The sequence below is a fragment of the Temnothorax longispinosus genome, chromosome 2 (genome assembly GCF_030848805.1).
Source record: "Temnothorax longispinosus isolate EJ_2023e chromosome 2, Tlon_JGU_v1, whole genome shotgun sequence".
Classification (NCBI taxonomy): Eukaryota; Metazoa; Arthropoda; class Insecta; order Hymenoptera; family Formicidae; genus Temnothorax; species Temnothorax longispinosus.
This window is the reverse complement of record NC_092359.1, coordinates 2,811,358-2,824,361: the sequence shown is the minus strand read 5'-3', so window position 1 is coordinate 2,824,361 and position 13,004 is coordinate 2,811,358. Positions and strand designations below refer to the sequence as shown.

Here is a 13,004-nt window from a genome sequence, read left to right as displayed (position 1 = left end):
GACCCACCTTTTCGATCCCGAATCCCGACGATTACGAGAGATCGCCGAACGGCCGCCCGCACCTCGCGCGACTACGTCTCGCGAGTGACATTTGAGAAACGGCGCATAATAACATATTTTACGCGGAATCGCATGTATCTACGTACGTCAAAACGGGTAAACACGGGCCTCACGAGTTTTGCGCATTGGTCGAGTACTGCGCATGATGATCAGGCCTGGTTCGTTTTAGCTGAACTTCTTGCACGGTTCATCGTTCCTCCTTTTTCTTCTCACGTTGGAGAGAAAAGGAGGAGAGATGAACTGCGCAAGAAGTTCGGCTAAAATAGAACAGAACTCCATTGCACTGCCATCGACGAGGGCTGCACTGAAAACAGTAGGAGCAGGGCGGAGGGAGAAGAAAGTGCAGTATCACTGTTCTTTGTTTTCTCAAGTTTTGTGTACTTGTAATTTTTCCTTTTTCTTGCCCCTAATATCTAATTGTATACTTATTTGTATTTATTTTATTTTAAATGTAGAAAGTGAAACATAGAACAATGAGCAACAAATTTAACCTTACAATGTCTGTCCCTTTCGTAGCCAAATTTTTTGAATTAAAAAATCTTTATATCTATTTGATTTAGTTTGAATGTAAATCATTTTCTTAGATGTAAATGCCTGTAAAGATCGAATTATTTTACAAAACATTTCGAGAACGTACAGCTCAAATTAATATTCATAACACGAGCATAATATATTTTTAATATATCTTTAATTTTTGCTTTCTTATAGGAAATCGTTTCCAGGATCGGGGACAAATTACTTTGGGACAGAACTGGAAATTGTTGATACAGCATACAGCGTGAAAATATTGAAAATATTCGTGGACACAACAACTTCAATCTCCACTTGTTTTTACGTAGAGGCGTCAGTGAAGGGGTTCTACCTAAAAAAACCAAACACCTATTCTGCAGTGTCCGATGTAATTACACAAATGGAGATGTTTTTTGACAGTCCAGGATGAAGAAATCGTGAAGAAATTATATGCTATAGGATTTCCGGGACTCTTTCTATCCAATTAAGGGATTTTACAATTAATAAATACAATATGTGTGTATTCACATTGGATTTATTGGCCGTATTGACCTCTGAAAAGAGGCAGGTGCCATAATTTGAGCAAGAAGACATTGGATTTATAGTGTCACACTTGTCACAGTGAATTAAATAATAACGATGGAGGTACCTGGCGTCGACGAGGAAGATGAAGATGTTGTGATACAAGTACGAACCCAATTCCTTAAACTCAAACTCAAATTGTGTAACTTAAGGAGGCCACATTTGCCATCCCGAGCAAAAGGATAAGGTTATATTTACATTCGTGGACGCATATCTTTCGCCACTTTGCACAAAGACTAAAAACATCGGGAGAGAATTTCCTTGTTGACAATGTAGTTCCTTCAATTTAACATCAATTTAAGCGTAAAATTTTCACGTTAGAGTTACATTATTGACAAGCAAGCCGCAAGGATAATTGTTCGCTATGAATAATGAAGAGTAATGAACATGAGTTTAGAATGACAGGTTTAAAATAATGAAGTATAATTATAATTGAGATTCAGTTTAATGAAGAATAACGTTTAGAGAAATTTAATGTCTTTGTGTTACAGGGTAGCGCTCTTCACGAGCATCTTTCACAATTAGGTTACACAGACTTTGAAAGTGTGCCTGTGCCCAAGAGAACGCATTTTAAACAGGAGCATTATTTAAATATCGTAATGAGCTTTTATATTATCTGTTACATGCAGAAAAGATTGATAAATTTTACATATATTGCGTGTAACCTTTCTAATTTTTTTTTCCAGGATATTAGAAACACCTTGAAGAAGATTTACAGAAAATTATTTTCTCTTTATTCTTGGATAACGCAGGTACTTGTTGCTCTGAGAGGAATTATATAGTCGCACAATCTGTAACGAGTACAATTGTTTCCTGTAATTTACTCTTTGCAGGAGAAGAGTGTTTCCAATGAGCAATTGAACACTATTTTGAGTGCAGAGACTTTGTTAAATGACCATTTTTCTATGATTAACGGCTTTGTAGCCAAGTGCGATAATAGTACTAAAAAGTAATTATACAATTTTTCTTAATTATTATAGAGTCTATTGTAAAAAGTAGTTTATAAAGCATCTCTGTGTGGATGTTTACATGTTTCTTGCTTTTTATAAAATTTACAACTGATTGAAATTGATTTAATGATAAACTTATTCATTCTGTTTGCAGAATAACGCCGCAAGAACTAATTGTGACTGGGGCTGTATTAGTCTCTTCGATGTATGTTTCGCCAACGTTATTTGCACCGTCCGCAATTTGTTGCGTCGGTTATATAAAATACTTGCGTTTTCGTGCAAATAGAAATCTAAAAAATGTTGTATCGTTACAAAATGAACTTTTTCTCATGTGTAAAGACAGCCTTAAGATCTTACGACGTGATTATAAAATGAAATTGGGCTTTGAAACGTGTCTTCAACAATTTTCGTAAGTGTACAAAATCCATATAAATTTAAGAAATGTTAATAAGATCTAGGTGTAGATATTGTTATTTTATTTCTGTTTGTTTGTACTAGTCGTTTCTTAGGTGAAAAGTTGCAATGTCTGGAATCTCTGAGAGATACTTTAATAAAATTTATGGAAAATATTTCCCGTGTATATTACGAATGTTCGCTGTCAATTGCGAAATTGCTGCCACCGGATGTGCTTAGCGAAGAGCTGTTTACAAAGTTTGAACGTAACTCGTTTGAGACATCTGGCGAAATTGATTATCAAGCATTAAAGGTGGATGAATAGCACAATTTCAAAATACATTTTACTATAACTTTTACAGTACTTATATTTTCATATTTATTACTTTTTACAGAGATCGTATCACACATATCTTCTGGTACAATCAGAAATGTTGTATTTATTAGCTGTCGCATATGATAGTAATACTTGGATATATTCTTGCCAGAAGATTCCTGAAACAAAATTAGCTCATATAATTAATATCTTGGTTAAAGAACTGGCGGTATATAAAGTTAAATTGTCGGAAGTTATTAACGCGTATCGTACTTGCAAAACGGAACCAGTTCGATATAAGTAAGTTGAAAGACATATGTTTATGTTTACGTTCGTTACAATAGGTAATATATTACCAAGAGATTTCTTGTTAGGACACAGGACAAAGCTAAATGGCACGATCCAACTGTCCAGCTAGATTTAGCGTCATACAAACTGCAATTGGCCTACAATCAAGTTTTCTCGACATTTAAAAATATCGAGGACTGTATTAATCAGGACATTAGTATCGATAACGAAACAGCCGATATGCTGATGCAAAAGTTGGATAAAGCATTCAAGGAGATCGGCACGGCTAAGAGTCTGGCAGAATTTGTTGTTCTATTGATGGCAAGATCGAGATTCAGTGATCTGAAGGGCAGTCAGCCTGTAACCGATGATACTACGATAAATCAGAATTCCGACTTGCCAGTAATAATCGATTCGGATCCGCAGATCCTTGACGAGGTATTCGAAGAGTATATCAAAGAGGAGTATTTAAAACCGTTGGACGAAGATACGGATGAATGTTTGTTAGAGCAACGAAAGCTGGATAAGCTTCTAGCGAAAAATTTTATGATCGAATTGAAAGAAGCTTTAATTGATAAACATAAGTCTATGTCCGAACGAGAAGCCAAGGCGCTGCAACGTATATATAAAAACGTATTAAGCGATCCTGCGTCGAGTACCGAGGACAAGGACCGCCAGGTTGTAGCTCCTCCTCCACCGCCAATGCCTTCTTACCGCATGTGGTCAACGCCATCAAGCGACACTAATTCAGATCGTAAAGTAATTTCTCATATTTATAAGATTAAACAGGATGATCCGTCTATCCGAAAAGAATCCAACGAGTCAGACGAAGAAAATGATCTTATAATAGCTTTGAAACGGAAGAACATTTTTGATACACCATCCACCGAAGTCTGCGAGAACGGGGATGAAGAATCTGTTGCATCCTTGCCACAGATTCTTCTCGAGACTCAAGCCACGCGATTTATCACCAGGCTACCAGCACCTTTTCTCCACGAGGAAACGTTTATAGGAAGTGGTGAAAATTCTGAGGACGAGATCGTAGACAATGCAAGTGATTGTAAGGAAAATAATAAAAACTCTCAATAATAAGATTTTATATTTGAGACTGATCAATTTTCCACATCTCTCTTTTCACTTTGTTTTAAATATTTAATGAAATATTGGGCATTTTTTAAAATTATTATGAAAAATATTTTAATATTATTTTAATATATTTAATAAAATATTTTAATATTATTATGAAAATCTATATATTTATTTAGAGAGTATTTATTTTATGAAAAACAAAACTATTTTGAAATAGATGCGAATAATTAGCGAAAAAACCAAGATTTTACACCGAAATACGCTAAAATAACTTTTGTTGGAATGAAGGAAGTAAATTTCAAATTTAATTGTTTGTTAATTTAATTTTTTTTGTAAAATTTGCAACATTTTTGAAAGTTGCTTTCTAAAATATCGTTTTTTCATGTTTGATGATTTCACAGAAAATCACAATTCTTAAAAATTGCATCTACTGTAAATGATAAAAATTAAATCATGGTTCGTAGACATACGAACATTTACGACCAATTCTTATATTCGATTTTTATTTAAAACTAAAATTTTACTTTTATTATCCAGTTTTGGTCATGTATGTATAATAGCGAGACTGCGAGATGATATATTTCAGTCCAGTTTACTCCAGTTTCAACATCGGTTGACATGCAAGATCGCGTCGTGCGGCTCGTAAACGTTACATCAGAGGGCTGCACCTACAGGACTCGCGGATTTCACTGATGAATTCTCAGAGACCGTACTCGAAAATAGATAAATCGAGGGAAGCAATGTTCTTCGAACATCTTATCTCGGCGACTATCAGCAACGCTTCTCGTTCTTATCACTGTCGCGCCGAAAAGTCGCAAAAAACCAGAGATCGGTATCACAGGGGAAGTCTCCCGCGCGAAGTCGCGGTTATGAATTCACATGATAATTGTAGGACAATTAGACGCGCTTTGCCGAAGCTTCCTCAGAGGGCCGTACCAACCGGGCGAGAAACTCGAAAGGCGTTAGACGCTGATTAGACGTGATCAAATCGGCTATAGGGTCGGGCTCGATCACAGTTAAATTGTGATTGTTGATTTTAGCCAGCCCAATTGAGCCCAATCGTAGCGCGTTCCATGCTCGATTTATTGAGATTTCAGATAACGTTAATGCGAGTTCGATCTGACACTAAAGTGCACAATAAGAAATTATATGCCTAATGTGGAGCTTCTTGTGGTTTTGTACATAACGTAGTTCGCCTTTGAAATCCCTGTAGCAACGCATACTCTTCATATAGCCAACCTAACGCTAAATCTAATCGATTTCGCATGTCATCGGTAATATAACGCAATACAGCTTCTTTAATATAAGGATTGAAAGTGGCTGCTAGCGTAGTCAGAATTTTGGATCTGTAATACAGAATAAAGAGATGGATTATTAAAGATAAATATGATGTAAAGTGAGGTAAAAGAAATCCCTATGAAAGAGAAATATTAAAACACGTATAATACTTTCACACGTATAGTTTATGCTTTGTATACAAACATGACAATTATTTGAAATCCTTGTCCTCTTATCGGTTCCTCGACTTTTGTCATTCGAGTTGTCATTGTTGATCGATCAAGCAGCAACATCATGGACGCTATAATCTCGTTATTAACTGCAATGATTATCATCCAATTTGTCATAATCGTCATACTCATCAGCTTTAATTTCTTCAAGAACAGGTAATTTTAATATTATGTATGTATATGTATTGTCACGTCCGGAATTAACGACCTGAATGAGAAATACGCGGCAATAATAAGAAACGGATAAACTGGATTACCGAGTAAACGTTTTAACATATTTGCGACTGATGATGTAGCACTACTCACTTTACACCTAATCAAATTCGGTACATAGTGAATCATACGCATGATAATAATATATGGATATTCCCACCCCCTTCTGCCGGAGCACCGGCGTGTAATGAAGGTACGGCGGCAAGAGCAAGCCTCCACCTAACGGTCTCGGCCGACCGGGCGATTGAAGTCGGAGCCGCCAACTCCTACCGGCGATTGGGACTGGCCCGAATGCCAGTCCCTGAGGGAGTCGCCGGGCTCCCATTCTTCCCTCCGTCCGGTCCGTAGACCGGAGGAAGGAAGTGCGGGCTCTTAGACACCGCACCTCATGCACCAACGTGTCACCACGGCGACTTCTAAGGGCCAGGGTACGAACATTGCCGTAGCGTCTTACGCCTTACGTGAGAATCTTGCGTTACGCGACACGCAAGCCAATCTTACGGCAACGCACAAAGAAGAACGTAACGTAATTAGTCTTATGTTACGTACGTTATGTTGCGCTTTTCTTCGTGCGTTGCCGTAAGATTGGCTTGCGTGTCGCGTAAATCAAGATTCTTATGTAAGGCGTAAGACGCTACGGCAATGTTCGTGCGCTGGCCCTTACCAATATAGAAGCCGCTGGACATGACCCGCCGGATCCGTGCGGGGAGCCCCCTCACCACGTCAAGGTGGCCCATCACAAAGGGGGTATGATATATATACTATGGATGATATATACTATGCTACTTGGTAAGGCAGTGAGTTTCACGATCGCGTCGCTGAGCGCGGAAAAAGAATTTGCAACGTCTTCGAAAATTCCGGAAAGAATAACTATAGAAAAATAAATATATAGTTTTGTTGAGGTATCTAAAAGTTTAGCTAGATACAGTTCTAAAACTAATTTTGTTGGACCATCTTTCTCAAAATAATTGGGCCAGATGCTCAAGCTGGTTGCGTGAGAGAAAAAGCTTTTTACAACATTATCATCATGCTTGAACGTTTTACATAATTATTTTGATGGTCCACCAAATTTATTTTCACATCTGTATCTAGTTAAATTGTTAGATACTTGGACAAAATCGTTCTTTCTGTGTATAGACAAAATATGTTTATCTTTAATGATTATGTTTGCGATTATTTTTTTATGCGTAAACGTGTTGTTTCTATAAATATATTACTCGCATACCTCTTTATACAAAGATTGAGTTTCATCCTCTGTCCAAATGATGAATGAGGAGTATTTGTTCTGAAATCATAAAGATTATTCTTTGTTTCAATATCATTTTCGATTTATAGATACTTTTCGTTTCGGGTTTTTTTTTTAAATGGCTTGCTATATTTTTGTGACAATCTTATTTATATATACTTTTTTAATTTATTAAAATAATATAATTTTATTTCTCTCGGAATATAATAGTATAAAATAATAACATTACAATGATTCATGTAAATGCTTCTTCGATAAAAAATAAGATAAATTTCGTTCATCAAATAAATATTATAAATAATTATACATATTTTAAATACTTACTTTATAAGACGATCTCGAGAGGAACGATACTCCGCAATCTTCCGGCTTCGAAGAAACCATCCCTATGGTGACAGTAGACCATGCCATTAAACCAACTCCTGTAAAAAAATTATCAATAGAATTTGTCGATTAAAATATTGCGTTCAAAATTTCTACGATATATATTTCACGATATCATATGCTATTAACACATTGATTGCCATAATTGTACAATTATAGGTAACTTTATCTCCGATGCCTGATATTTTCATATCAGCACGTTATTTTAATATGCTATATACTTAATTATTGTGTGTGTGTATATATTTTTCTTTATCAAAACTCAGAATGCAATTTTTGTTTTCCTCGCCAAAAAACCTAATAGTTGTCTATAAATCACCAAATATAAGTTAACTTGGCAATCAATGTGTTAAAAATAAAGATAGTGGATTAATTACCAATTTTGCTATACAATTCTGGCATATAGAGTTCGGGTTTCTCTCTATAAAACAGATGATACTCAGCTTGTTCGACGATCGGCGTCACGCAATTAAATTGCCGACAATTCGTATAGGCTTCCATAATCTCCACGGGTGACCATCGCGATGTACCCCAGTACATCACCCAACCTTTACTTATAACATAATTCATCGCGCGAACGATTTCTGAAATGTAATAAGATTACGCGAATACGTGAGATACAAAGGACACAAACGAGATTTTCTTATCGTGACAAAATTGCCAGGTATACATGGATAAATGATGCGAGATCGATGCGATAAATCTCTATTTTACGGTGAGATAACATCTATTAAGAAAACAAGAGAGCGGAAGTGTGTTTCAAAGCGTGTGAGGATAAAGGTAAAATAGCTATAGAATATAGATAGTTCTCTTGCATACATTTTTCGCATAATATAAAGCATACATTAACGTGATACGTAAACACAAGACGTTTATTTACAACAAGAAAATAAATATAAAAATATATATATAAATATATATGTATATATTATATATATATACACACACACACACACACACACACACACACACACACACACACACACACACACACACACACACACACATACATATATATTGTATATATATTATATGTACATATAGCATGTAGAATACATATGCTTTTGCAACAATGACTTCCCATTTTCGCTATAAAAGTACCGAATATAGAAAGAAGCATACGGTAACTATTACGGCACAATGCAACTGCCAAACATCAAATCGTCACCATAGTGGAGATTCTTTGTAACTTCGTTATTATAGTTTCTTCAAGTTTTGTCATGGACTAAGAAGATCGTTTGTCTTTTAAGAAATTGTATTGCGTCATGCAAAATGTCTGAAACTAAATAAATCATTGAAATTTGAGTCAATACCGATAAAAAGTGTGTCAATATTTTTATAATTATATTTTATTTTATAATTATAAAGTAACTATTCTCATTCTATAAATAAATGCATTGCACAACACTACTCGATGGATCCGTGTCTCTTGAATATGAAATAATAATAATATATCTTAAAATATCAATCCATCGCACGTAATATAAGCTAATGATTTCTTTTTATAGCTTGAAGAGTTTTATATTTAACTTGCACGACGCGACCGTGATGAATAAATTTTACCTTTATCCAAAGAAAGCAAAATTTACTGCAAAATGAATATTCTAAGTGGGAAACTACTTTCGAATCAATTATTATAATATTGATGAAAAATGAGATGGTTTAAGCTCTTAATATTGAAATTAATAGAAAGTCTAATGAAAATCATCAACCATTTATAATAGTAATCGATCATAAATTTTTTTTAATTAAAATTAAATAAAGATTATTGAGAAGGTCAGTTATCTGGAAGTAATTGAAACAAATATTAAAAGCGTTACAAATCTAATAAAGGATAAAAAAGCAGCACTCTGATAACACGATAATGTTTTTATTTTATTTCTAATCTTAATGTCAACTTCCCGATAAGAGAGAAGTTCTCTTCTCATTAAATAATCATCTCTCTTCGCCTTCCTACAGCATAAACAATAAAAATGTGTCTCTTTTTATCTACTCATGCTAAAAATTGGGCGTTATCGTGACGGGCATCTTCATGTAAAAGTTATTGTCGGAAATTACAGTATATCACATTGCAGTAACTCGTAGCACGCTTTTGTGCAGTAAAGTGCCGGTAAAGTGTTTGAACGATGGAATGGAAACGAGGAAGAGAGAAAGAGAGAGAAAAAGAAAAAGAGAGAGGATATTCGAATCTCTGAATATTACTCGTAAGAGAATGAGGAATTGATAAGTTACCTTCCATCGGACACATTGGATCGACTTTGTGGATCATGACAATGTCGATGTACGACAGTTGCAGCCTGACGAGCGAAGCTTGCACGGACTCGATAATGTGTTTCCGCGATAGCCCGCGACCCTCGGTCCTATTCAAGAATAGGCAGATATTATCAATCTTATTAGGCGCTGCAAACAAAATTAAATAGCAGTTGGGATCATAAAGAGACATCAGATGAGGAATGTGTGCGGCGGCACGCGTTACGGCAGAGTCTCCTCGTTATTACGGCTTTCCCTCGTTACACGGTGCGGCGCGTTATCGAACACGAACCGAAAACAACAACGGTGAATATAACGACGGCCCGATGCACGGGAAACCTAGTTATCGATCCACGCGTCAAGGCGAGAGAAGCCTCATATTCGTGCCGTCCACTTGATATTAAACGAGGCCGTTTCGCATCGAGATTCGCTTCTGGCACGATATGTTCTCCCTATCGGGTTCTACAATCCTAAAAATAAATGCGGCGTAATCTTACGGAGCACCTGGAGTACAACCGTTCACCGACTAATTTATTTTATCGATGACACGCCGCCGTTTCGTAATTCCGCCCGTAAAAAGTGTTCTTGAGGAAAGGTTTCTGTCCTTTTCTTTCTGTATCTATCGATACCAGGCATGCGATGTATATATATATATGTATATATATATATATATATATATATATATATATATATATGATTGACAAGTACGATACGTGATAAGGTATCAGTAACCTTCGAGTTTATTAATGACTGGCAGGTTTCTCTTTATCGCGACGCGAAAAGAATTCAGCTCTGCGAGCTCGAAACCGAGGATTGGTTTTAAGATAGTCTCCCTTATTTCATAATGACTGTGAAATCATAGGAAAAAAAAACATTTCGAAGATTTTAAGATTTATAAAAAAAACCTTGTCGATTTTTTTGTTTTTTCAATTTTTCTACTTTTACGGTTTGGTATACAAGCATTACGCACAGTGTCTAAGCATCTCATGCTTAGTGTACACAGAATACGCTATTATAAGCCCAGCCAGAAATGGGTCCATCGATAAATCGACGTCGAACGCTGACGGTTGATATATTTTTGTCATCTTCGACCTCATCATAATTGTTCTTGCGTCAATTGAACAATTGCGAATATTTCTATAAGATCTCTATTTTCTTTTTCGGCCAATTCTACATCAAAAGCACGGTATATATATGTAGGTACATATTGTATATTCGATGTGTAAAATTGACCGAAAAACAATAAAAATCTATAGAAATAATCGTAATCGCTCAATTAACGTAAAAACACTTGCGTTAAAGTCAAAGTTGACAAAAATGTCAACCGGCATTCGACATCGACCATTCACCGAATCGATGTCGATTCGACTAATCATCTCCGGCCGGCGAGGGCACGCGAAGGATAAAGTTCGCACGCAGGCCGATGGGCGAGTAAGTTCGATTACACTGAAGCCATCGATCGAGAAGCACACACGTCTAAAGAAAGAAAGAAAGAAAGATAAGATAAGATAAAAAAATAAAAGAAAGAAAGGAGAAGAAAGTATAGAAGAAAGAAAAAGAAAGGAAAAAAGACCGCGCTTTCGCGTGCAGTAGCGTTACAACATCGAGAGCCACCGAGAGCACGTCGAGAGCCACTACCAGCTCCTATATATATCATCAATGCTCGCTAAACACCACCATCAATGACGACGACGACGACGATGACGGGCGACGAACGCCATCAATGACACCGAGACACGCGCGACAAACACCTACGGACGGGCGCGCTCTACTCACTTGGTGTTCCAGTAAATTTTCGTCATGACGACGTAGCTGGAACGGTTCCAGGCGCGCCTCAGCAGGATACGGCCGAACTGGATCTCGGCGCGGTGACCGCTGTGCGCCTCGCTCAGGTCGAACACATTAATCCCGCTATCGTAGGCGAGGGCCACGACGGCCTCCGCGGTCTCCTCGCTGCCGCAGCCGCCCACGCCGAAGGTGGTCCACGTTCCTGCGTCCCATAAAAGCAAATCAAGCGACATCGGCGACCTGCCGCGCGGACTTTGTCTTCCGGGGGACCGCGTGACCGAAATCGCGACGGTCGCAACCGTCAGGGTTGCCCGAGCTTTAACAGTTATCGGCACATTCGAACTCGTCTATCTCAAAATAAAACGTTATTCCACCGGAAGATAAGACACTAGCACAAGGCCAGCACGGAAAATAGACTCGTAGGCCCGCAAGAAATGACAGTGTTATTACTGCGCTTTTTTATTACATCGAAGGATAGGAATAATGATAATGGTAGTATATATAATGATTATAGCGATAAGTCGTCAAATTACCGTTGTCAATTATGAATTAAGCTTAAACTACGGAGTTTCGTGTTGCCAGCTTAGCCGTCTAAACTCATTTCTTGAGTCTTTAAAGTCTGTTAAGTTTAATTCTACGCCACGTACCCTACTAGCAAATTGTTTTAGATTTACGTTTCAAGGATATCCGGCCTGCCCTGCTGGTGCAAGAATGTCGCAAAAGAAACTTTTGCTTTACATTGAAAGACAACGGCTGAGAAACAACTATATGAGAAACGGATAAAATGATATATTAAGCGGAATTTTATCGATTTGAATGATTATGACATATTATCAAAGACCCTAGCTCTAAACAATACTCAAGAAATTTTAGCCGTCGCTCGTTATCTATTAAACAGTTATTAATATCAATGTAATCACTCTTTTCGATATTTCAAACGTGAGGCAATATACATTTCTCTGCTTTTAAACTTTCGACTTTATATTAGAAAATAAAAGAGACAATTGAAATAAATTAAATACGATTATTTATTTTTAAAATATGTATCCGTATCTTCGCAATATTGAAAATAGCATTCGTTCACGTTTTCCGTCCTTCTGCACCTCTATTCTGAAAAAATGCTAATCTAATCCAAATCTAATTTTAATTTTAAATCAGAAATAGATTTGGATTAAGTTGGAATTTTTTCGATGTGGGAGGAGGAACGGTCCAAGCATTTACTTAAATATGTATAATATAGTCAAATAACATAGAATTTATATTAGCATTTATAAAGCATAAATTATAACATTCAACATATGTTTGTATGGTTCATTTCATTTGTTAATAATTTTTTAATAAGTAACGAACGATGGTAAACTCTTTTGCAAGTTGGTAGACAATATATACTAAGGTCATTGAAATCAATGAGGTCGCCGCTAATATGT

General features: G+C 36.6%; 3 protein-coding genes across 5 annotated transcripts in view; 1 reads left to right on the top strand and 2 right to left on the bottom strand.

The window, feature by feature from the left end:
- The window catches only part of Ssp3 (short spindle 3), a 41,294-nt gene extending 40,980 nt beyond the window's left edge, over positions 1-314 (bottom strand). The window contains exon 1 of one of the 2 annotated variants that reach the window (XM_071769787.1): positions 147-314. The gene's annotated coding sequence lies outside the window, so the exon portion shown is untranslated. The other variant, XM_071769785.1, reaches the window with a different exon arrangement.
- On the top strand, positions 112-4,205 carry LOC139808125 (uncharacterized). 2 transcript variants are annotated; one of them, XM_071769789.1, is made up of 9 exons: positions 112-142; positions 288-1,257; positions 1,644-1,748; positions 1,839-1,904; positions 1,986-2,101; positions 2,257-2,511; positions 2,601-2,808; positions 2,891-3,111; positions 3,186-4,205. In XM_071769789.1, the coding sequence occupies exons 2-9, from the start codon at positions 1,210-1,212 to the stop codon at positions 4,186-4,188; spliced, it is 2,022 nt and encodes a 673-aa protein (XP_071625890.1). In that variant the 5' UTR covers positions 112-142; positions 288-1,209; the 3' UTR covers positions 4,189-4,205. The 2 variants fall into 2 exon arrangements, with proteins under 2 accessions (XP_071625890.1, XP_071625889.1); XM_071769788.1 differs by having other exon boundaries at positions 139-156; positions 769-1,257; positions 1,644-1,904.
- Positions 2,838-11,810, bottom strand: LOC139809070 (voltage-gated potassium channel subunit beta-2-like). The gene is made up of 6 exons (XM_071771692.1): positions 11,566-11,810; positions 9,772-9,899; positions 7,917-8,123; positions 7,480-7,577; positions 7,135-7,194; positions 2,838-5,785 (listed from the first exon to the last, which is right to left on the bottom strand). Exons 1-6 carry the CDS (start codon positions 11,808-11,810, stop codon positions 5,768-5,770), a joined length of 756 nt encoding a protein of 251 aa, XP_071627793.1. The 3' UTR covers positions 2,838-5,767.
- Between the last annotated feature and the right edge of the window lie 1,194 nt (positions 11,811-13,004).